Source organism: Meleagris gallopavo, chromosome 3 (genome assembly GCF_905368555.1).
Source record: "Meleagris gallopavo chromosome 3, MGAL_WU_HG_1.1, whole genome shotgun sequence".
Taxonomy (NCBI): Eukaryota; Metazoa; Chordata; class Aves; order Galliformes; family Phasianidae; genus Meleagris; species Meleagris gallopavo.
The window spans coordinates 44927285-44953471 of record NC_139406.1 but is presented as its reverse complement, the minus strand read 5'-3'; the positions used below and the strand labels follow the sequence as shown (position 1 = coordinate 44953471).

The following is a 26187-nucleotide window of genomic DNA, read 5'->3' as shown; positions in this document are numbered from 1 at the left end:
CTGACTGTGGAAGTCTGACTTTCTGTTCAGAATCTGTTCCTGGATACCACAAGGAAACTCCTTTCTGTTACTATTATGAATGGCAAATGCATGCAACCTTGCATGTTCTCTTTACATCTCTAAACATTTCATTCAAAGTTTGATAAGATGATGGCCTATTTACAACTTCCAGCCTAAATCCCTGGTATTCACGGGGTAGGGAGCCTTGTTTGTGTTCATTTAGCAAGGCTCTATTCCTCACTGACAGACTTTTTAGGACATTAGAGATTTTGTGTCTTCCTCTGTAAATTCAAATACCTTCCATTCCAATGGGTCATGAGAAAAGTAGAAGTGTCACTTGTTTGAGTCTTGTTACTGTGAACTGTATACTTCTGCTCTTTCCGTCCAGGCCGGGGATATGACAACTGGCTGACCTCTTGGTTACAAGCAAACAGAGGTACAAAAAAATTGTGACCGTGTCACCTGACTCCAAGATAGCCTGGGGGAACAAGGTCTATGGGCAGCAATGTCTGAGCTTGCATTCAGTTAAACTGGCGAAACTGCCTGTTTTGCTATAACAGACATTTGTTCATGTCTGTAGCAAGTTCAGAGTGAGCTCCACTGGGAGCAACTTGGATGAGATGAAGTTGTAAGGAGCCAAAAGGGAAAGGACTCATGTCATTCGTACTAAGTGACACTGTCCTTGGGATATTTATCCTAGGATACATTCAGGGGGGATCAGAGGAGAAACAGCTGTTGTAAAAGGCCTATTGCAAGCAAAAGGCACACATGAAAAAAAGTCACACAATGTTACTTTCTCCAAAGTGACATGCTAAAAAATACTCTTTCTCTAGATGAAAGGCAAGTACTGGTCAGTAGGAAGGGTTCCTCTCCTATGTTCATGTCTGATTGGAATAAGAATCTGAGTTTAATGAACATTTACTAAAATGGGACACAATTTTTCAGGAAGAAGTCAGGGACTTACAGTGTTAACTAACATATTTCCTGGAACTATGGCAACAGAAGGCTCGGTCTACTGCTTTCACAGGGTGTGGGGGGACAGCCTAAAGTAGAGGGAATCCAGAAAGATATAGAATCACAGAATCACAGAATGGCAAGGGTTGGAAGGGACCTCAAGGATCATGAATCTCCAACTTCGGCAGTGACAGAGACTAAAATAAAGGTGCTCTAAGGAAGGCCTCTACAGAAATCATGCCTTCTGACAAAGAACTACAACACAAAAATGCTCTGAATGAAAGTGGCTGCCATCATCCACTGGTCAATGGATGTCTATGGTTTGAGGATGCATTTAGGACGAAACATATTTCTGTGTGCATAAGTGGGCAGCCCATTGTTTCTTTCTCTCAACATCATTTAGCCAGAGAATACTGGTCATCTCCTTCAATTAGCTTCTGAGTCACCAGCATGTGGTAGCACCCATAAGTCATGATGGTGAAATCATGGCACGCAGCCTGAGCAGGCCTCAGCCTGGCCTTTCGCTTCTGTCCTTGTCTCATCACTGCATAGCTGCATAGTGAAATCAACGCAGACAATGAGGAGCTGTCACAAGGCTGGGATGGTGCTTAACATCCTGAAATGCAGTGCAAGCGCTGAGGGAGCTGAACTGTTGTTACCACTGATTTCACTGGGAACAGGATTTGATCAAATAGGAACAGGACTACTGGCGAAAGCATTAAGGCAGACAAATCAGGCACTGGCCTGTTCTACTAGTGTTATCATGATGAAAAAACAAAACTATTCTGATTTCTCCTTTCTCCCCAGCAACACTATTTCAAATTGTGTACCTTTTTTTTTTTTTTTTTTAATCTCTTCCAGGCATTTCAGAGATTTTTTAGACAAGAGGTAGGTAAAGGGGTTACTTCCAGACATGAATACTGATTATTCCAAAGCATTGGTGCTCAGAAAGGAAAAGTTGTAACCCAGGAAATTTTTAAGTCACACCTGCAATGCCTGTGACCACAGAAGTTATGGTACCATTCTTTCAGCATCATTCTGAAAAGCTCTGTTAATCCTTGTTTGCACCTGAACCTTCACATTTGGCAGAGGAAAAGACCTGAAGTTACAGAAATGTTTCAGTCTAGGTGTCTCACAGCTTACTGTTGTTTGAGTTTTAGTGGTATCCCTATATTTTCTTTGTCCATACTATGAGAAAAATAAGAGTTTGTGATGAAAACTTACAGCCTATTTGTTTTAGTGTCTGCCATTTTCTGGAACAACATACTCAAAGTTTATAGCTTCAGAAGATGAGTGACCAGCTCCTCAACATGAGTAAAATTTTCTCAGCAACTTTGGTATCTGATCAGTATATAAGGGAAAGAGGAAAACAACTGTCTCATTTACAACAGAGATTCACTTTTTGAGAGCTGTAATTGATATCACTATGTAGCTCTTCGAATTTGGCTACTGGAGACTTTTTTTATACATACTGGTATTGTTTTTGCCCCAAAACACACCTGTAATTCTCATTAATACTGGTGCAAGGAAACAGAAACAAACAAACAGATCTACCACACCACAGTCTTTCTGCGCATAGAATTCTCATTAACTTTAATCAAAGTTCTGCACAATAAGCAACAGCAGGATCAGCACTCATTTTGAAAATCAAAGTAATATACAGTGATTCATGACATCTGCAAAACATTCCTGACTTTTATTTATCATGCTTTTATTTCAGTAATCATTCTTGTCTCATCAGAATGGTTATTTAAACTTGTGAGAGAAATCTATCTATCTCAGCGTTATTTTTTATCACATATGTTTGTATTCATCATAACTCTTAATTTGGAGTTAATAAAATAATTTAAGAGTTAGCATAAAATCAATAATTAAATAATTGATTTTTTAGCACAATTGTGCACAGAGCAGGAGAATCAATAGCATCCATGGTCACAACAAATTTCAAATTACCATTCCCGATGCCTTTGATAAATCAACTGGTAGTTGAATTCCTATTAATTTTATGTTGTGCGTCTTGCTAAAAAAATCACTGCATGCAAATGAAATCTTTCTTCGATGGAGCACATTTCTGCTCCTATTCTCCTGTGTTGCTCACCCCTTCGCCTCCTCGGGGCCACAGTATTTAAATAAACTCCCATTATTTTCAGTGCAATGGCTTGCTAAAGGGAAATATTTGTGTCCCTTCACTGGACATCTGCTGTTGGTACGAGTGCAATCAAGAGGAAAGAATGATGGTATGAAGCACATTTAACTTTCACGCCTCTTCATCATTCTGCACAAACGAACACCAACAAGAATTCAATAGTAAATATATCAAAATACATTCCCCTCTACTCTGAAAAAGCAGAAATATTAAAAAGAAGAGAGAACAGAGAATCATAAAAAGTACCAAGTAAGTAGACTTCACAAACAAAATCTTCAGCTCCCCTAACTCCCTCTTGCCATTTACTTCCAAAAAATTTCCAAATACTCCAAATTACACAACTATGAAATAAATTCTGCGAATGATTGCAACAAATGGCATAATTTAAGGTTGCTGTCATTGTAACGTGCATCGTATATCAGCAACTTCATAACACAGTAAGATAAAAACCTGATGTCAGCGGTGGTAGTGGTGTAAGAAACTGTATTTACACCTATGCTCATGTGCAGCCTCTTCAATGCATTCTGCATCACTGACCACTGTGTCTGCATGTTCAGAGCCGCCTCAGATGAGATGTATCGCAGTGTTTTGCAAGAGCATAAATTGTTGTTAAAGTTGGCTTTGCACGGAAAAAAATCAATTTACTTCTCTTGAAAGACAAGTACAAGACACAAAGCGCACTTCCTTCTATTCAACAACCGTGGTAGGAAAAAAACCCTAACTTTAAGTTGTAATGGTACCTGGTTTAATAAGATCTCATGCATCTCATATGACGATCTCATCAAAGTAATAGAAGAGAGTAGTCTAAAGGTGCTGTTAATAACATGAAAGCAACTTTGCTAAATAAGAATTAGTAATAAAGGAGCAGAAGGAACACTAATCTCATTATCAATGACTGTTTTTTAAGACTCAAGAAGAAAAACAAAGAGGCTGTGTATTTCACTTGTGTTTCAAAAACTCCTAATCAGTTGTGAATGAGTTTTTGGAAAAACTTAATCTTATGCTAAAGCACAGATACTATCACCTGATACGAATTCAGAGGTATTGATGAAAAATACACGTGACTGAACAAACTCAAGAGAAATCCACAGGCAGAAAGAAAACTAACCTCACATTAAAGACAGTTTTTTCAATCAGCTTTTGCTCCAGTGCATTTTTGGTGGAATTAACGTAAGATGTCAGAAATATTTTCTCCAAACTGGACACACTGTCTAAAGGGCTCTTACAGATGTGATCAGTCAACATTAGCACTAATGGCATCAGACATTACTATTTCAGTTTGTCTGCTTCACTCCTCTGCCTCAAATGTGAGGACATCTGAAAAGCAAACTTTAGTTCAGTATTTCTAGGGATTATTGCTAAAGCGAATGTTCCATCTGATGGGAGCCTGCAGAGAAACTCACTCTGGAAAAAGAGTTAATCTATGCAGTGAGATGGACTAGAATATTTTTAGCAGAAATAAATATAACGATGTAGCTCTGTGAATGTAAGAGTGGTCTCCTATTAAGCACTAAATGGTTGGTGGTTTTGTTTTTTGGTTTTGTTTTTTGGTGGTTTTTTTTTTTTTTATTTGAACAATTATTCACCTTGGAAGAGATGGAAGTTAGTTTATTTCACAGTAGTTATCTTCTAAATTTTGATTCTTTTCGTCTCATTCTTTGACACGGTTGATTATAGAAACACGGAACTGAATGAAAGAAAGAACAGCAACTTGAAGTTCAAATAACTAAGGAGAGGTAGAACAGAGTACAGAACTTTGAAGACAATGAAATTAAGCCTAAATTTGTAATAGAAGAGGATGTTAACCCAGATGAATGACAAGATCAAAGCAACGAGTGACAAAGATGATATTACAGTCTGTATTTGCACAGACTTTGAAGACTGAATATATGAATATTTGCAAGTATTTGCATTTGATCAATCCTGCATTTCTGTCTCTTCCTGCTCCTGACCAATCCTATTCAGCCATACATAAATCTGAAGGTTATAAACTCTCAGTTGGCATAAGCAGGTGTTTGTTTAACAGTATCAGGCATTTGAACTATTTTGCTCTTGTCTTTTGTATTGCCTGATCCTGTTGACAGAGACACAGCTAAGGACATAACACATTTTGAGAGAAGCCAAGAATCATAGTATAAGAACATTCAAAGAATTCTTTTTTACAAAGTATGGGAAGCTGGAAAAAAGTATTAAAAGCCATGAAACATATTTCAAGAAGCAAAGCTGGAAAGTGAGATTGCTCTGAGTGCACTAATCACCCTGATCAGCCTCATCTTAGGCTTCCACACACACCCTGTGCCCAGCCAGCCCAGGAGCCCCACTTCCCCTCCTAACCTACATTGCAGTAGTGCTGGTCTTCAGCTGTGCGTGTCTATGGATCCTGCTGATCAAGGCCTCAATCTGTTGGCCAGCTTCCGGACTAGACCTTGGGCATGCCTTGGACCTGGTTGGCAATGAGTGAACATGATCCTCATCCTGACCTGTAGATACACTTCCTTCATCTCAAACCTGTCTCACTGCCGGGAATTTGCCTGCTCATCTGGAGGCTTGGTTGAGTCTGGCCACAGTCCCTAGGCTTGCCCTGCTTGCCTTGCCAAGGCTAGTGGACAGATCCTTCTCCTGCAGGAGTTACTGCCCTCTGCTCCTGGAGCCTCATCCCTTAGAGAGCAGCTGGTCCTTCTGCCCCCTAACGGAAAACTCAGATTTGGAGAGGTCTGTTTCTCACACATAGTATACTGCAATAAAATACAATAATTTTCTAACAAAGAACAAAAGACAAGATTTGGCTCACAGACAACAAAATGCATCAGAATGTGAGCTGGTATGAGGTACACACTCCTTGTTCATACAAATAATATTTGTGGAGAGTTTGCTGATTATGGAACCAAAAACCTTTGCTTTCAGGAGAAGAGACAGCATTGTACACAGAACTATGTTTTTTATAAACTTACAAGCTTCTACCTGCCTAGGCTACACTCTATCTTATCCATCTCATTATAGAAAAATGTGAGATTATGAAACAGATATTCTTCTACAATGTAGCTATTTGTTCTTGGGTTTGAACTAGTAGTATAACCATCTCTGTACAGTACATCTCTGTTGTTCTTTGCTGCCTCTCTGACGCTCAGATCCTAAAGGTGCTCACACTGCTTTCCTTGGATACATCAGACATTTTCCTAACATCTGTTTCATTTTATGATTAAAGATTGTTTCACTGTAGTCTTTTAAATATATATATATTTTCTCAAAGATCTGGCTATGTTTTCTGCTTTAGCTTTCAGTCTACTAACAAGGTCAGGAGTGAACATGTAGTATTTCCTTAGCTACCATCAAAAATGACTTCTTAGCAATTTGGAACAAAAAGAAGCTTGCTTTTTACCACCAAATTGCACAGTGATCAAGTGAATAAAGTAAGGTGTCCTTGGTACAAAATAGGTCATTATCATTGCTTGCACAAATCATTAGCAGTACTAAAATAATAATAATAATACAGTCATGTTACAGATGACAATATCTGATAGGGAACAGTCACAGTTGTGATTAGTGCAACTCAGTGCCAAATGAATGATCGGGGATCAATTCCAGTGCCAGCAAGCTCCAGCAGCAATAAGCAGGAAATATGATGAGCCCCTACTGCAGAGGAAACCTTTTGTATGCAGCAGATTTTGCAGTTGGTTTACATTGACCTTAGATTCCAAGGAGTTCTTTGTTGCTCCTCTGAGGCAGAGAAAGACAGGGTACAGGGTGAATATGATCTTTTAAGGACACTGCTATGTCCTCACTTTACCCCTCTGAAAAAAAAAAAAAAAAGAGGTTGATCTGAGTTTTTGAATGAACACTAGAAGATTTATTCAGAACACTACACTGATGACTGAAATAACTCTTTAATATCAAATGAAACTTTTACAGCATTGACGGATATAGAAACACTAAACATTGCGAAATACAATATGATTTAGTACAATGCAGTCAATAAATCCTGTCACACAGATACGTGCACTTTCTTTATGAAGCTTTGGATAAAAGAAATCCGCAGTAAAAAGGTGAAGAGTAGCAACGAAAATCCAGATGTGAAGATAAAGCTACCTAAAGACAAGTGAATATATTGTTCTGTGCTTAAGAAGAAATATAGACAAATGGTAAAACCTTTGAAGTTTGGCACACTCTTACAGGGATGGTATGATTTTGCTTGAGTAGCCCTCTTGGACTGATCAAGGCTCTGGAATTTGGCTCTGGAATTTGACTGCAGCAGAGAACTAGCCTTGGTAAAATAAGAATTGTCTGAATCATTGCCTTCTTTCTAACAAAGCACATCTTACTTTCACAAAGGAGCCGGCAGCAATGTACTTACTAAAGATAATGTGCCCCTACCCTTTGAAGAATATTACTTAATTATTTAAATAGTATTGTCAATGAAAGACTCATGAACTGTTGTCTGTCTGAGCTTTAGAACAAGATGAAGTGGGCTAGTGAAAACTATTCCTGCCCGACTAGTGCAAAAAAAAAGCTTTGAGCTGTGAGAGAGATATTATCTGCTACTGATCCCACATTCTTGGACGCTTAATCAGCATTGTCATGGGTAAAAAAAGGCAGGACATTTGAGCTTTCCTCCAGTACTTGAATATGAGTCTTCACCTTTCTATTTGTACTGTAACACGAGCAAGAGATTATTCCTGCTTCATATCATTATAGGAAGGGTGACCTCACGCTATGGATTATGCACAATGGCCATGATATCTTATGGAATCTGAGATATGTTTACTTGTTCTTGTGCCAGTAACATTGAATGAACAGCACGGTGAATATTATTAATGCCTTACAGGAAAGCCAACAGCTAAACAGACCAATGCAGTATGTATAATTGTCAAGGATAGACATATGGCTACTCTAAGAATCTTTCCTGGACAACAAACAGTCAAACCCTTGTTTCTGTTTCTACATAGCGATAGTGTATGGATCTCTGACCCCTCTAAACAGTAATACGTTTCTCCATTTATTTTCGAAATTTCACAAATCATTTGTCAGAAGCAGCTCAGATTCAGAATATTGGGAACGGATTTGCAAGAGAGTGATTAGCAGGCACTCTCTAGGCAGCTGAGTCAGTCAGGTTTGTGCAATGAACAGTGCAATTATTCATCATTTATCAACAACTTGTTTAATTTACCGTCAGTGGAAAATACAAAAACTTCGTATTTAAAAACAAAACAAAACCATTCAACATAGGTTATGTGCATTTCTTCACTGTACATCAAAATTTAGAGAACAGCTAGTTATGCCAGCTTCCACATTCATTTTTCTCCTTATTCCACATCTTACTTCTGAACTGTCACACTGTGTGACCCCTTTCAGCAGGAATAGTCAGCAATCTAGGGAAGGACATTTGATAAGAGCAGGTAGTGACAGGACGAGGGGAAATGGCTTTAAACTGGAAGAGGGTAGCTTTAGACTAGATGTCAGGAAGAAATTCTTTACTGTGAGGGTGGTGAGACACTGGAACAGGTTGCTCAGTGAAGCTGTGAATGTCTCCTCCCTGGAAGCGTTCAAGGCCAGGCTGAATGGGGCTGTGAGCAACATGGTCTGGAGGGAGGTGTCCCTGTCTATAGCAGGAATTGGAACTAGGTGATCTTAGAGGTCCCTTCCAACACAAACCATTCTATGATTCTATGATTCTATGATCTATTTTCCTGAGCTGGATGCGTGTGTGGAGAACTGTCATCAGGTATTTTTTGAGGCAAGCCAGTTCAAAAGCAGATCATCCAAGTAATTTTTTTTTTTTTTGCAAATGCTTCCAATGCACTTCCCAGACACAGCTTAGCTCTTAATGAACGCTCATAGAACGGCTTGGGTGGGAAGAGACCTTAAAGATTACCCAGCTGCAATCCTCTGCCATGGGAAGGACTGCCACCCAACAGATCAGGCTGCCCAAGAACTCTCCTGAAGGTTTTCCTTAGTCAAACCACATCGAACCTGTTTTATGCCTAAAGTTTTTTTAATACTCTAGTTCTTTTTTGTACTGTTTCTGGAACGTTTGCATACACACTCGAATATCAATACTCAATGAAAAGCAACTAATGATTCCTGATTGACTGTACCTGTGTTTTCTGTTTTTGCCTTAGCTGTTCCCCAGAGCTCTTTTTTAGAAAAATTGTTTTTAAAACAGAATGGTTATGTCTTTGAAGGTCGGTGACTTTAGCCCTCCTCCTGCTATTACTGTGACCACTTGTACCTGCTCTTCCATTGAACTTGGTGATTACCTATCTCATCTTCTGTAAACTAACATTAGATAGCAATGGATATAGGCATAGAGTTCCCATTTCCCTGTGAAAAAGATGGGGGTCAGAGTTAAGGTTATGTGTCTGAACATATTTACCAGATTGTATTAAGCCTGACGTTAGTTCATCTGAAGGACATGAGGTGATGGGCTGGACTAGATGATCCCAGCAGTCTTTTACAATCTTAATGATTCTGTGATTAGAGCTCCATTTTTAAAATGTGTTTCTATACGTTATGAACCTAGAGAGGTCATTAGCACGAGCACTGGCTAACTGCAGATTTCTGGATTTTTTAGTGATAAATGTAGATATGCTCGAAAATTAAATTTACTGTAAGTTAAACTTCTTATGAGACTTCATGTGTTTTTTTCTTGAAAGTGTTGTAATTACACAGGTAACGCTTTCAAGACTAGTTCTAATTTAGAGATACTATAACTGCAGCTTTAGAGAACATATAATTTGCTTAAATTATGTACCCAGAGGAAAAAAAAAAAAAAAAAAAGGAAGGATTATTATTGAAAAAAAAAAAACACCATAGGCTATAAAGGTTTGTGGGTACTATGGAAACTTCACTAGGGAAGCCTAAGAAGTTCCAGGCAGATAACAAACGGAGAAAATGCTCACAGAGCAAAGAAAGGTCTGACGTCAGGAAGCACAACAATTAATGCTACCCTGCCCTCTTGTGTTCCTGTCTGAGGCGGCTGCCTGCACCCTGCACATCTCGCAGCTCACGTCCCTTCCTCACGCTCCAAACACGTTGCTAAAACGCAATGGCACGGCACCTTGACAACAGGGCGGTTGGAGGATCGCAGGAAGCGGTACAGCTGAAGGCCGAAGTTTGAAGGGGCTGTATTATATGGAAACACAATCAAAAGCATGCACATATCTTCAATACGTGTCATCAGTTGCAGTGCTGTGTGGGGGGGATGGGATTTAAGGCTTCACTCTGCAACGAGACTGAAGCTGGTAAATACATGTTAGAGTGCCGTAAAAACAGAGGGCCCATTCTGGAGAAAGCAGAACCCAAATCTGAGCATTTGCCAGCTCAAATCCTTCATTTTGGCATTACTTCGATTCTTGTTTTCACTGTTTTATTTATAGCCCCAGAGGATAACCAGGGATGAATCTGGCCTGACACCTGCACCTGAAATAAAGAAAAAGGACAGCTTTCACTGCAAGCGATAGCCAACAACAATACTTCCACATGCAGAGGTCCAAACACAACAAAATTGGTTTAAAACTAACAAACTCTTCTTTGTGGCGTCTGAAAGGAGCCAAATCCCCACAGCAAAAAGACAGACAGCTGCACTCCGAGGGGCAGACGACGAACGCGCGCTGCCACGCTGACGTCATGTCCCTTCCCTCGCTGGATGCCGGTGACGTCACGCCCCACTCTGTGACGCCACACTGCCGGGGCCGCACGGGGCGGCACGGGAGCCCCTCGGAAGGGCAGAGCCGCCCCGGTATGGCGGCGGTACCCGAAGAGGAGGCGGCTCTGCCCGGCGCGGTGCCCGCATTCCTCTCGCAGCTCTGTATCCCGCTCCGTCGGTGCTGACGCTCGTGGCGTTCGCCGAGCGGCCCTTCCGACAGCGCCTTGTAGAAACCAAACAGAACGATTACGAAACGCACAGCGCTGTCTCCCTCTGACATTCACCCTTCCCTGCCCGGCCGCCTCGGGACCGCCCATCCCCGTCCCCGCGACGGCCGGTGAAGTTACCGAGGTTGCTGGCTGAACTTCGGGCCGAACGCGGCGGCTCTCGGGGTGGCGGGCAGGGAGCTCCCGTCAGCGGCCCCCGCCGCGCCGCGTACGGCCGTCTCGCCCTCTAGCGGGGCAGCGCGGCGGCGCCGGCGGCTGGGCGTGCCTTCCCCGCTCCCTCACCCGCCCGCCCGCCGGGGGGGACCGCGAGTCAGTCCGGGAGCCGAGCGGAGCGGGGCCGGCGGCAGCGGGCGGGGAGGTGCCGGGATCGCAGTTCCCCTCGGGGGAGGCTGCCGGAGGGGACGGCGCGGGAGAGCGGAGCTGCCCGAGGAGCCGTCCGCAACGGTCTCTCCGCGCCTCCGCCGGCGAAGAGCGTCCGAGGGGAGCCGGGGGCCGCGGGGCAGCCAGCGGGGGTCCGGCTCCCCCTCCCAGCCGACGGGAGGGGGGCAAAGAGGGCCGCCTCCCACTTTGGCGAACACTTGGGCAAACACTTTGGCACTTTGCTGGACCCGGAGCAGGAAGGGGTGGAAATATGGGGAAAGTTGGAAGTTGCCTGGTGACTTTGGCCGGACTTTTGCTGGCGGCGGGAGCGCAGACGTTCACAGGTAAGGAGCCGCCTCGCCTGCACCGCGGCTCCGGAGCCGGCGGGGCTTCGCCTCGAGTTCCTTTTTCTCTCCGTCTTCCCGGCGGGGCTGACACTGGAGTTGGTGGGGGAGAGAAAGTTCCCCAGGGAGGCGGGCGGGATGCCGCGGCCGGGCCGGGCCCCAGCTCCCCACCGCCGGCTGCCCGGAGTTCCCCGTTGCCCCGTACGGGAGCGGAGGGGTTGCGCTGCCCCCTGCTCTGGGCATGAGCAGCGGTGCTTCGCTCTCGGCGTGCAGACGGTAACAGCGTGTTCGGAATCCCTGGCTGCTCCCCGTCCTGTTTCCGTGCTGAGGAAACCCGTACTTTTAGACGGAATGTGGGTTGTGAAATAGTTCAGCGCGCTGCGTTGCAGGGAGCCACTTCGGGGCTTTTTGTTTTGTTTCTCGCACGAAGTTAGCGCAGCTAACAGCAATGGGGGACATCTGGTGTCGGGCTCGGGCTCCGACCCGCTCGGTAGGCTCTGTGCGTCCTGCCGCCCGGCTGCCGAGCACCGTGTTTGCAGTGCGCTGCGCTGCAGATACCGTGAGTGCGTGGCGTGCTCCTAAACTTTGCTGAAAAACTACCGAATTCCGGTTTTATGTCAGGTTTCATAGACCTTCTGTGTACGCGGCTGCGTTTCCCTTAGATTGTCTTCGGTGTTATTCCCGCGGATGAGAAAGAGGGTTCCTGAGCGGGAGGATGCTTTGCACCGAGATGATACAGAAGGATGATGAAAGCTTTCCCTAACACCCGTGCTAGGTTGAAGCTATGCTCCGCAACGGTTTATGAAGCTGAACTCATGCACATTAGCCCTATAACTCCTTAATATTGGGAATCAGGTGTCCAGGCTTCAGGGAGAGCTCTTGCTTCATTCTGACGAATCCCAAACTCGTTGCTGCCCCGCACCAACTGTCGGGCTTCTTGCTTAAAGTTGGGCTGGAACAGCACTTCTGAAGTGACTTACATACGTGGTACCCTGATGCTCTGCTAGAGTCAGCACGTAAGTGCCATTCATGTATTCATTTCCATAGCCGCATGCTGTGGCAGCAAACACACAGTGACAGAAAGCACAAATGGTTCAGTGATGTCCTTGAGTGGATTTAATGACCTGTGCATAGGCTTGTGGCAAAAGGGGCGATTCCACGGCTTCCAGTGCGCTGATTGAGGGATGCTGCAATCCACGCACCTCAGTGGAGCTGTGGAGGATGTTATGAGGCACAGGATCTGGCCTCCCCTCTCCCTGTGTGTGTGTGTGCATATGTACATGTCTGTGAAGCACTGAATGGAAAGCCCATTAATGACGGGGCAGGTACAGTTTGTTCTTTTTTTTAATATCGACTGTTGGCACTCCATTTTTGCACTTCCCCTTTTGAAGTGTGTGCCCGGGAGTCGGTTTTGCTTAGGGGGGAAAAAAATGCTGTTGCTTTTGTTGAAAGCGTGATGCATCAGTGTCATAGAAATTAAATCACACAAAATTCCTCTTTCCGTGCTCGCCATCCCCTGTTGCTGATGGGAGTACATGAATAACCTCTAAAAAGTTTAAAAACAAATGAAGCAATAAGAAAAGAAAACCAACTCCACGGCTGTTTGAAGCAAAGAATAACAGTGGGTGCGTTAAGAAGTCTTTGGCGTTTCTCGTTCTGTTTTTATTTTTACCCTTTCCTAAAGTAATTGATCTATTTGGCAGAGATTAGTTCTAATGTTACCTTCAGACATTGTTTTATTTGCATTTCTTGTTTAGAAAACAATCATACCGAAAGATCAGATCTTGGCTTTCTAAGGCCTGGAAGCTTTCAAGTAATCTTTGGAAAGCAGCTTAACAGTTAATAACAATGAGATTTTCTCTGAGTCCTTAACTAAGGAATTTAAAATTCTGCACTCATTGGTTCCAGAAGCAAATGGTTTCAAGAATTTGGATTCGAGACGTGTTGCTGAAAACATATTATATGGACAATGCTTATTTTAAGAAGTAGCTGGGGTCTTGCTGCAAAGCAAATTGCTTGTTCCTGAGAAACGCTTGCATACCTGAGTTGGCTGATTTCTGTTTATAGTTTTAGCATAAATATGACAAAGTGGGGCCATGGGAAGGCTCACAATGCAGAGTTCCTGGATCGTGTGATGTTGCTGTCACACAAAGTGCCACCTGGCTGTGCGGTGCTCCTTCTCTTCCCCCCGGTGGGTTCTGCAGCTCAGGAGGAGCGGTTCATCCCTGTAAGGAATCTGGGTCAAACCAGAGATGTGGCAAGTGAGAAGAGACACTGCGTGCCTAAATATTAGGTCTTCCATAAAATGTAGAGTCTGGATGTAATGAGTTCTGTCAAACACCGGAATGGGTGGCTGAAATTGAAGGCGAAGAGATGTGTAATAGAATGCAGAAAGTGTGCTTTTATAAGGGCATCGTGTTCGGGTGGATTTACATTTGCACACAGCCTGAATTCTGAAATTGGTGCTTCTTGCTTATAGCCCGACTGACCCAGAGAGGCCTGTTATTAGAGCACGCTGTTCTCTTTTGCTGCAGAAAGCAGCAAGGATGTTTATTAGCACATTCATTTTATGGTACTTGTGTTGAAAGTTCTCCTTGTCTGAGAGGGGATGGGCCCTGTTGCAGTGCTAAAGAGAGGGGGGTGGCATAGAAGTGCTCCTGGGGGGCTCTTTCCAAGTAACTTCGTGCCGGTGCAGGAGGCAGCTGGGAGGAGAGCAAGAGGGAGGGAAGGCGCTGCACAGAACTGGAAACTGCTTCTGTTAGGGACTGGTAAAGGTTTTACATAGAGCACAGCAGTCTTCCAGCTGTTTCATGGAAGAAAAATACAAACCTTGTGCTCTAAATAGATGCCGTGCCTTCACGTTCGTCTGTTTCGGTTTTGGGTGTAGGCACTCGTGAAAACAAGAATCACATTTTCCAAAAACAGACGTAAGGAAGAAATGTAGCGTGCTGAAACTTCCTGGACACCAGCATCGTCACAGTGCTCGCAAAGAGGGAGGATGGCAAGAAAGAAAGAAGAGAGGTGAAGTCTCCCTAGGTCCGACCGCAGCTGAAGGGAATTTCCTGGCATTCAGAGAAATGTACAGAAAGTAAAAACTTTCTCCTATAATTAACTTAAAGAGGTGTTTAAAGAGGTTTCTTAGGGTAGTCAGGATCTGTATCTGGAAGCCTTTGATAGATACTCTGATTGCTTTGCCAACAATGATCTCTACATGCGTTGTTGTCTTATTTTAACATGTTCTGTGTTTGCTGGTGTTGCTTATTTCACCCGCTCTCCTCCTGTCTGCTGGTGGTCTCCATCCCTGTGCTGTCTGACGGAAGAAACGCTGGTGAGGATGTGGCGATCTCAGTGCCTGGAGCAGCTATCAGCCTAGCAGCACATCTTCAGCTGAAGTGTTAGCGTGGGCTTGGCTGTGTGAGCAGGGCGAGCTGTGGGAGGGGGCTTTCAGACCAAGAGCCTCACTGTCAGAGCGTTGTGCTGCTCCCGTTTATGCAGGTGAATGATTCAATTTGTGCTCTTCACCCGAGAGTAATTGTGTTTAAAATGATCCTGCAAATTAATGGAAGAATGTCTAATAGGTCTTTATTTTTTGACGCTTGTGATGATTAGAAACAGATGAAATAAAGTTTGCATTTGCCTATAAATTGGGATGTACTCTGGAGTGCTTTGAACAGAATGAGGGTCTGGACTTTGGAAGTGTCAAAAAAGAAACTGGGTGGTGAATCTTGCTTTTTATATTGTTCTACTCTCAAAAGTTAGAAAAGAAACTACACCAGAAATTAAAAATAAGCCTTCCAGAAGATTACAAAGGATGTAATAACACTGAAATATTCCTGTGATGTCTTCTTCGGCCTCACAACTTAGTCATCATCAGAACCCATGAGGAAAATAAATTAGCGTCCAGAAACAATATAGCAGCATATAGCTCATGGAAAATAATCACAGAAGTGATGGATTGGCAGCTAGAGAGCAAATCACAAAAGGTGTTGGACTACAGCAAGTAAGCTTCTGGTCTGTCTCACTAACATCACTTGGGTTTGACTTGAAGAAATGTGGAGTTTATTTTTCTCGCTCATATGCTGAGTGGGTCATTGAGTGTGCTGTACCGTGGGGGTTGCTGGTGGCCCAGGCACTTGTGCAGGTTGCTGCTGGGACGTGGCTTCGCTTTGAGTCATTGGGCTCAGCTGGTGGAGATAACAGGCGGAGACCTGGTGGAAAACAGTGCTATTGTTTGGTTGGGACCTGTGAGCTGATCCTGAGTTTCATGTGTTGCATTTTGATCGTGATTCACTTGAGTTGTTCTGAAAATTTCACCGGGAGTAAATTGTTTATTAATGCGCGAGTGTATCTGAATTAATTTGCTTCTGCTCTATTTTGGTAGAAAACACTGAAAAGATCCTCTTTATTTCATTTGATTTTGCTGATAATTTCCAAATGTGCGTTTGTCATTTAATGTGTATTTAAAGGGACTTCAGGAAGCCAAAGACAATTTGGAACATGTGATAATAAATTTAGTAATAAACTTTTTAGAAAGAAATATTACTGTGTCGCTTTCCTCTCTTTCCTCCTCTGTGCTCACGTATTTATTTCTGCTGTCGTAGCGTAGGAGCACTTCCTGAGTCTGCCTGCTGTGATCTGCTGCTGATCACTAGGTGTAGCTGCATCTCTAAATCCACTTTTCTAAGTCTAAAAGAGACAGGGCTGAAAGCTGGGCTTCGAACTTGGGAGGTCTGGAAATTTTTGTCCCCTTAAGAATTCTAATCTATTGGTTTTTTTTTTGTTTGTTTGTTTGTTTGTTTTTTTGTCCCAGTTTGCTTGTAACACAAATGAACTCTTTGTTGTGTGTAAAAATGCTGTTTTCAATATCGTTGTTAGTATTCAATGGAAGGATGAAAGCAGCCTGTAATAGAACAAACTGCATGGAGTTGCAAAGAAATTGTTAGTACTTTCCTAGTGGTTTGTATGGAAGGATTATTGCTGCAGAGGTGCGATAAGGTTATATCTTAACCATCTTGATTGACCTGTAGATATGTTTTAAAGCAAAGCTGGAGTGTTGTGAGGGTATATAGCTTCTTAATGCATTGTGAGGAGGCTTCTGCTCTGTTCAAAGTGATTAGTTTCAAAGATGATTTTGCTGTCGGTGGAATCCTGCGCTGATTTTGTAAGTGTTTTGTAGCTGCTTAAGCCACATCACTTCCTTCAGTGTTATGAGGAGTTAAGAAGAGTGATTCCCCGTACATGCTTTAAAAATGAAGGAATGATGTTTTCATGCCCACATTTCTGAGAGCAGTAACAACAAAAATAAAGGTGTTACACCTCTGACAAATACTTTCAATAGCTGCGAGGAATAAGAAAGGAACGATTCAGCCGTTTCACTCAGCCTGACCCTTTGCCACTTAAGAAGTGATGGTGGCAAACGAAGTAATGACCACGTTTGTTCAGATGAAAGCACAGGAGTGTTAGTAGGAGGGAGTGCTGAAGGCAGGTTGGAATTCGAGTGTTTGGGGAGGCAGGTGTGAAAGAGTGGAGGAGACGTATCTTGCTGGAAGAGAAAATGTCCTAGGAAAAAGCTGAACTATCAAGGCAATTAAACTGCATCTGGAAAACATACATGGCTTTATAATTATTCACATTTTTGCCATCTTAGTTTTGAACACACTTGTCTCCTTATACATGCAAGGCTTAAATAGTTCTTCTGATGGCTTTACATAGCAATAGTTGATTATCTTTACATATATGATTAAGTGTAACAATGTTAATGAACCTTCAGTTTTTCCTTTTCCATGTGGAATGGTTCAAAACCAACATTTCTCCCATAAGCTTTTTTCTTTTTTCTTTCTCTTTTTCCCCTAGATATTTGTAGTCTGCCCTGATTTAGAGAGCAGTCGGGATCTCTGAAGAAGAGACCCTTTCTTTTCTTTTTTTGCTTTTTAATCTCCAAGTGTTATTGTAAATATCTTTTACAGTGCTACTTTGTTAATCACAAGAGATGTGATTTTGCTCCAGAATTACTAATACATAATTACCTCTTTCATCACTGTAGCTCTTGCAGCTTTTAGGGGAGTGAAATAAAGCATCACATGTCTGTATGAGAGCAGTGCTGCTTTTTCCAACCCCCAGGTTTATGGCACACTGGGTTTAGGAAACTTTTCAGAAAGATTGTGTGTTATTAGCTTGAATCTTAAGGGTAGTTCTGTTAGGTGAAATCATGTTTTTTAGTTTTGCTGACAATATTGTAACGTAAGATTGAGGAGGATATTACAGGGGTTTCTGTGCACTTCCAAGTGGATGGATAGTGGGCCAGTAGTGCCTTAAGGTTTTGTAAAGGAGTTGTTCTTGCAGGTAAATGAATAGTGTGGCTTTTCACATCTCAGCTTCCGGTGAATGTAGACTGGGCTGAGTAAATAACTCTTGTCCATGATGTGTATTTCTATACTTGTGTGTATGCTTATAATCTAAGCTCTAGTTCATATATTCATGTTTTAAGAAGTTGATGAGTTATTGCCCTTTAGTGGGCTATTGCATTTTTGATGGTGTACTGAGGGAAGTATATTTTTTCTTTTTCCTCCACACTTGAGGTTAACCAATCCCTTATTCATGGCTTATATGGCATTTTATGACCACAGAAATGGTCATCTACATGCGCGTCTTAACATTTTGATTGCTAAATCTGTGTAACTTCTAAAGGTATATAGAAGATAACAGACCCCCAGTTTTGAAAAAGAATAGTACCAGATCCTATCTCAAGCAGAGCCTGAGATTTCCTAAACAGCTACAGGTTGTCCTCCACCTACAAAGGGTCTCACCTGTGGTATTTTCAAGTTCATATTCTTTTCCAGGTTTAACATCCAGTTCAGCTAAAAATTAAAAACAGGCATGCAAATCAACTTCCATCTCCAGGAACCATGTTGTGTCCCGGATCTGACTGTCCTTGCTGTAGCTGCTTGGTACAGTTATTCTCTCTTCTTAAGGGTTTAGTGTATTTGTTTTGTTTGAATAGGAGTTCGTTATTATCTGTTCCCTCTTGCATCCTTCTAGTAAATAAAATCACTGCAAGAAGTCCAGTGCTTCCTAACAACTTCTCAGTCTGCTTGAAATGTGCTCACACACTGGGTACAAACGTGCATGAGTGAGGAAATGTATCTGTGTCAAGGTTTAACTCTGTTTGCATATCTGTATAGGACTGCATGTCATTTGTTCTAATGACTGTGATGTTTTTATCAAATGGCGTAATTCAGTATCAACAGTGTCTGAGGATTACAATTTTTGGAAGCTGTTGGTATTTTGATAGTGCAAGATCTCTTTTCCTTCAGTGCTTTAAGATGTCCCATATAATCTTACCGGGGAAATGATTTCCTCAACCGGTGGAACTTTTTGAGCCTGGAAGTTTTTTCTGGCTCCATGTTGGGATGACATAGTGGAACATGAAGCGTACTGCTGGAGCACAGCATACAGAAGACAGATGTAGATTTTAATTCCTGTTGTATTAGCCAGTTGCTTAGTGATCAGATCTTCTGCCTAGTTGGAAGCCTGGATTTAAGTATATGCTCTGGCATTTCACTGTGATTATAGGTATCTTCATAGTTAATCTTTTCTAATGTTATTTTTTGGGGGGTCGGGGGGAGGGGAAGGGTTAGTGTTGACCATTACTGAAGAGTCTAATTTATTTATTTATTTATTTATTTATGCTAATGTTTAAGAACCTCTACATTTTCTTTGTTAAACATTATTTTTATGGCGTGAAGCAGTGAAAGGGGAAGATCAGATTGGATATCAAAAAAAGGTTCTTTGCCAGAGGCAAAGGAACAGATACTGGAACAGGCTCCCCCTGGCAGTGGTCATGACACCTCTGTGGAGCCAGGAGTTGGACTCAGTGATCCTTCTGGGTCTCTTCCAGCTCGGGATGTTGTGTGATTTAATTTGGAGAACATTTATAGCAGCCACTGACCGCCATTTACAACTCCAGTCTTCCCCAAAAACTCGGTGGTGTACTCAAATACTGTCACATATTTAGGAGATAAAGACAGTTGTGGACATTCACAGAAAGTGTAGTACTCAGTGGGGTAGTTCTTATACTAATTGCTGAGAACAACTAAAGCCTTTTTTCCTTTAATGTTCCATTTTCTGAATTGTAGATGAAGATTATTTTACAAAGCACCGCATACAATGCAATATAAGCACTTTACATAACACATCACTTCAGCTGTTTTTCTTTTTAACTTCTGCAGAGGCAGCTATTCCTGAAGTAATTATACAGCTATGTAAGATCAATTGTTGTCCCAGTAATAATTTTAAGTCACCATGCAGCTGATGCCCTCTTTACTGTGTCTGAGAGATGTCATCTTGATCCAGTCTTAGCTCAGAACTTCTCAAAGCACCTTTCTCTGCTGTGAGCACCCTCCTGAATATGAAAGCAACCTGTTTGGGTTCGGTCTGTGATTGTTAAAAGAAACCAACAACACTAAACACAATTTAAGTTAATATTTATTTTAAAACCTCAGAGGTTGGGAATGAGACTGTACAGCACAACTATGTTCTGTTTATAGTGACAGCAAAGCACGTGGGTTGAAGACCACACATCAAGCTTGTGAGGTGTGTTTTATTTATTTTTACACTGAGAATTGTTGTTAGAATTTCCTACATACATCTAGCCTAGTTAAGGATTTATGTGAATTAGCCTAGCATTTTCATTTCAGCATTTAGAAATGATTGTACTTTCTGGGTTTTATTTGCTTTCAGTGTTTGAGGAAAGAACACACCCTTTAGGACAAATACGCAGTGAAATGGTGTAGGGCTCAGAAGCCCAAGAAAAGTTGAAAGATATTCTTCACAAATAAAAAAAATCTGCGTTCCACAACAGCAGTGCAGCAACAGCAGAAGTGGATTTTTTAATTTTTTTTTAAAGTCTTGCAGAAACTTCGGGGCTGAATCTTTCCTCTAGAAACCCTTAACAGAAAGTCATTTTGTTCACTAGCACATTATTTTTTTGCATCCTGACTACCGGGGAGTTGGATGTTACCCACGTTGGGAACTTCACACAGCTGCAGAAAAGAGGTTAAGTGACATTGAAATCACCCCTTATAAATAATATTCCTCTGCTACCTCTGTTGTACATGCAGATGTAGAGAAGCATATGGCTGTGTGTGTGGGTTGAAGCGATGGATCTGCTAGCAAAAAGTGCACACTTCAGCCTTTTTCAGCTATACCATCCTCTGTCTTGTAGTGGGCTTGGAGTCTTGAATGTGGATAGGAGTTTGAGTTGGCAGTAGGGCTGAAGCCTTAGTTGTTGTATTTTTAAATGAAAAAGTTTAGAGTAAAGATAGGGCTTGGTGTCGTTGCGTCACCAGGGTGGCTTCAGTGGGAGTCAGTCTGTTTCAACTGATGCACACTCACTTTCTGCTTTTGATATGCCTTCTCTCATTTCTTACAGAGAAACATTCAGTCTTTGAACATCTAAATTCTTACCTCAGGAGGTATCTGTTTTGACTCGGTGAGGAATGGAAATTGAAGGCAGCCATGTGCTTCTTCTGGTATCAGGCAGGAGCTACTCAGGAGGTTTGGGCATGCACTCAGTTGCATCATGGAAGCTTGCATTTTGAAAGCTATTGCTCGCCTGTCAGTTCTGTTGTGTTTGTTGCAAAACTTAAATCAGTTTCTGATGTGTAGCCCAAACTTGAAGGCTTTGTAATGAAAACTGTCCATATTTGTGAGGATCTCTATTTCAAAAATGAATGCAGACTCGCAGCTTCCTCAATTGGTACACAGTAAATCTGCCTCAGTGAAGTAGCATCTGACAGACTTGTTCCCTTCAAATCCATGCTTATGGTGGGTGGATGGCAGGAGCTTTGGGAACCACTCACTGTAAGTGAGAAATCTCACATTTCCAGAACTGGTTCTGGTAGTCTTCACAGTCTGCAGAGTGCTGTGCTAGATTTACAGCCGTAAAAAGTTAATTCTGGCTTGTGTGACAGAAGATGTGCATTTCCAGACTTTGTGAAGTGGAACTGCAGAAAAATCAGATCTGTATTCTAGAAACTGCCGTTGAACAAATACATGATATTCACCAGTAGCCCCATTCACATGATTTCAGTGCTTTGACTCTACGCAGTGGTCTAGCAATAAAAGAAAGAATTGGCCAATTACAGTAATCTGCTAGAGCTCTGTACTCTAGAATTTTGTGCAGAGAAAGAGGGAGGGCTCTTACCTGCTCTCAGTTCTGTCTAAAATTGCACTCTTAACACCAACTATTCTGCAGCAAATAACACACATATTTAACAAAGCTGTTAACCACAGGGCCACCTCTAAGGTTGTATTGCTCAACTGCCACCTCTCACACCCTCTCTGCCTCCTTCTCCATGTTCCTGTCTGCCCCTCATCACCATGTTCCACGCACCAGAAGGCACTGCGGCCTTTCTCTGCCCCCTCTTTCTTCCCAGTTTGGAGATTAATATTCACATTTAGGTAAGGGCACATAGCCTCTGGGAGGGCTACAGCAGGGCTTAGGGAAAGAATTTCTGACTGCCTGATTATTTTTCATACCAAGAATGTGTGGTGGTTTTTTTTTTTTTTCCCCTTTTTCCAGATTAGATCAAAGTGGTCCCATGCATATGTTGTGACACATGCCAGGAAAGCATGTGCTTATGTGTAAATAGTGTAAGTGAGCAGGGCTGAGGTTTTGCTTTGCTTTGCACTTTGCAGCAACAGCAGGAAGTGCATGTGGAGAATGAGATACTGCAGCCAGATCTAGATTTCAGACCAGATGGACGTCATTCATAATAATATTTGGGTGTTAATGGTTTTTATTGGAGTGTGAAGTAAATTGTTGCTGTTCTTGTTCTTCAAGCTAAAGAAAATCACTTGGCACTATTAGTGCTGTCACTATTTATATAAACACAGGCTCAAAAATTGAAAATGAATGCAGTCAGTCTTGGGCATGCTGTAAATAATTCCCAAAAGCTTCTGATGATGTAATAAGTACAGGTGGGCAGATGTTGCACAAGTAGTGTGAACAGCCCAATATCAGCATTTTGTAGGGCTGCAGCTTCAGGGACATGGACAGCCTTCAGAGAAATTCATCTACAACTCTTTTCCTAGTGGTTAAAGTGCTGGTAAGTGTTATGTGAAATATCAGCTCTTCTCTGAATCTTCTGTTTAGGCAGAGAGGAAAATGCAGAAAATTGTGTCACATAAATCTGCTTCCTTTCTTAGTATATACGGAATAAACATTGTATACAAACGTTTAGAAAAAAATGTTGCCTCTTTATTCAACTCCTGCAATTAAATATTGTTATATTGGTGCTTTGGCTTAATGTGTATTTCATACAATGTTGACAGGTTAATTTTGGCTGTTATTTTTATGTGCACTTCTAATACATGTAAATGCACATGAAATGTGCTCTAACTTGAAAATGGAGCAACAATAGTGTAAGTTCATATTTCTTTCTACCAGTTTAAATTGTGCTTTAAGATGAGCTTGAACGTTCCTACTCAGTGTGGAATGTGCAATATATCGATGTGGTTCCTGTTGATGAAGGTTCAGTATAGGAACAGGATGCCAGCCATGCTCACAGCTGCGTACAGCACAATGTGTGCTCTCCTGGGCAGATGCCGAAGAGGTTTATTAAAGCATACAACTTGTTTCTTCATAGTGGGAGTGAAAGATTCCTTCTTAATCCTCATATGGCTGCTGTCGCTGATGGAGTGTTAATAGATAGTTTAATTTGTGAGCTAAATTACTAATTGTATTACGAGTCTAAACCTTATTAAGCCTTTTGTGTAGAATTAGATCACAAAGCTTTGGGAAACTGAATCCTGGTTGGGTTTTGTCTCCCCTCTTCAAAGACACAGGGAAGCGTTCCTAGCTTCAGAGCTGCAACTGAGCTCTGTCACTGCCTGCTCCGTCATTGACGGGTCAGAAGTTGGAAGCAGGGAGGCTCTGAGAATAGACCCTAAGTCTCAGTTACATGAAAGCAACACATTCTGTAGACGAATGCAAACTCTTTATAACGTAAGTGGAGTGAGTTACAAAAGTTAGTTCCAAAGAAGTTCAGCCCACCCACAGATGGGCAGTCACTCAGCTGTGCTGTTGAGTGATGAGCACTTTTTCAGCTGTTGTGCTGCAAGCTCAGCTGGGTCACCTGAGGTGTCTCTTGCTCTTTGCTCTGTCTTTGCGTGGAGTCAGCCTGCTAATGCAGCCCAGCTGGAGACGGAGCCCATTGCCTCCAGCGATGGATCAGTAATAAATAAACAAAGTGGGGCTTAATGGATTTTGACATCCCTTTCAATAAATTTTTATGTTGGTCTGTAAGCTTGTGAACTCTTTTGCCTTTGATGTAGGAATGTTGCACCCATGGCAATTCATGTTCTTTACGAGAAAATGTTCACATTTACTCAATATATTTTCCTGTATATACATGAGATATGTTCCCAATGGTATTAAGTTTTTCTCTGTGGTTCTGCACTCTAAACTGCTGTGAGGAACTCCTCTTCTTTTACATCTGAGGTTACCGGAGACTTATATGTTCCTATCTTTATTCCTTACTGCTGTAAGCTAATGGCATTTGAGAAGTATAGACAATAAATGAAAGTAACAGGATATATATTTTGTCACATCATCGTATTTTAAAGAGATTTTTCAAGGAAGTGTATCACTAAATGTGACACAAATAGAATACGTTAATACAAAGCTTAGTGTCTGTTCTGAAAGAAGGACCTTCAGAATGTTATCCACACTGCGTTATCACATCTCTATGAACAGAGTGGCCTGAAGTCCTGCTTATGGGTAACTGCGTGCAGGTGTGGTTGTTGGGTAGGGGTGTGTACAGCTCCCACACTGATTATTATCCTTATGAGGTACTTTGGGAGATTAGTGTTGGTTTTTAGGGCTTTTTTTTTTTTTAAGGGATTTTTTTGTATGTTTCACGTGAATTTTCTTGCATTTTCTTACTCAAGCACAGCATACCTTGAGACCAAAGTAGCTGCTGTTTCTCGTTGGCTTAGTGTGCGTTGGCATGATTGCCCACTTGCTGTCTGTCCTGATTTAACCTGAAACATAGCACACTAATAATGTTGCCGGGTGATGGAAGCACACCCGGAGCTGAGCTAGGCCTTTAGGTGAGATGGGGCCAGCACATGGGCCTGAATTAGGCTGGGGGTCGTTCTGTACCACCTGACACCATGCAGAAGGGTATAAAGCTGTGGGCAGTTGAATGGGCCTGCTTGCTGCTTGGGGGCTGCTGTGCATCAATCTGTAGAGTAAACTTTGTATTGCTGGCAGAGTGTTGCATTGTGCCATGCATTGATAAATGGTGAGTAATCTTATTGCAGCTATATATATATGGTTATTGCTGCCTTTTAGTTTCCTTTTTGCTCTTGTGTCTTAGTAATTTAACTCAACCCATGAGTTCTATTTTGTTTCCAGTTCTCTCCCTCATTCCCCTTAAGGGGCATTGTGCGACAGCCGTGTGGTGCTGAGCTGCTGCTGGGTTGAACCACAACAGTGCCTTTTAGTACCCCACATGGGGTGGGTGATATTAGCACGGACTGAGTCTCTATTGGAAATGCAGGGCCTGTTGTGGAGTTTGGAGCAACTCTCCAGTCTCAGGGCTGATTCCTCTGAGGCAGTTAACTTCAGGTGTACCCTTACAAGTGAAAGCAAACTGTGGCCTGCGCTCTGCTGCCAGAGGGATTGAGAAAAGCATGTTGGTGATACTGGTTATGGAATGTCACTTGGCTGCTCTCTTGACTTTGTGTTTAAAACAAACAAACTTGATTAAGTGGGTCGCTCTTCTGTGATATTTGTTAAGTAGTCTTGGTCATCTTCTTATTCTGACCTTGGTTGGCTTTATGTATTTGTGGGATGTCTCATACCTCCCCCACTCTCTGACAGATGGTAAGTGATAACTGTACATTCCTGTTCTTGGTTTTCATTTTGTGCAACAAGCCACATTTTCAATGAATACAGAAGGAGCGAATAAGAAGGACTAGTATTATGTCACACCACTAACAAGTACTGGTGTCCCTTGCTGAGGGTATTACAACATAAACCAGGGCCTCGAGTCTTGGTTTGTTCCTATTGGTGGCAGTGACACAGAATATATAGCAGCTTCCTTTGTAGCTGCTGGTTGAAACAAGTAATTGTGTGACCTATTTCATTTGGAGAGTTTGTATGCTTGAATGTACTATTGTACCTTTCCTGGATATATGGAACAGAATATGGATCTCATGTCTTTGGATGGCATTGCTTCAGATTTTTATATTCTCTTTTGTACTACTTAAAGAATTTCAGATGTGATGCCTTTTCTTCAAGGCACATCTAAAAATGACTAATGAGGTAATAAAAAAAATTAAATAAGCCTCCTCCATTAAACACCAAGTAAAGTCTGTGCCACTGTTTTTGACCTTTCTGGGGCTAGGAGGGAAACAGGTTGGAGTAAGCAGCAGTGGATATTCAGCTTGGCAGTCTGGTGGTCATGAGAGTAACTGTCTTTATCTGTGCTCTTTGAGATGAGTGAG

The 26187-nt window shown here is 42.2% G+C and overlaps 1 protein-coding gene and 1 long non-coding RNA gene across 7 annotated transcripts in view; one reads left to right on the top strand and one right to left on the bottom strand.

Annotated features, from left to right (window-relative positions):
* Window positions 1-8070: 8070 nt before the first annotated feature.
* On the bottom strand, window positions 8071-11245 carry LOC146544687 (uncharacterized). Its single transcript, XR_014882428.1, has 3 exons — window positions 11090-11245; window positions 10618-10965; window positions 8071-10516 (listed from the first exon to the last, which is right to left on the bottom strand). It is a non-coding gene; the product is annotated as an uncharacterized LOC146544687 (long non-coding RNA).
* The window catches only part of PTPRM (protein tyrosine phosphatase receptor type M), a 454600-nt gene continuing 439594 nt past the window's right edge, over window positions 11182-26187 (top strand). For all 6 annotated transcript variants that reach the window (XM_085220805.1, XM_085220804.1, XM_085220803.1 and 3 more), the window contains exon 1: window positions 11182-11673. In XM_085220805.1, the coding sequence (XP_085076931.1) occupies window positions 11601-11673 (73 nt within the window). In that variant the 5' untranslated portion in view covers window positions 11182-11600. The remainder of the gene's footprint in view (window positions 11674-26187) is intronic.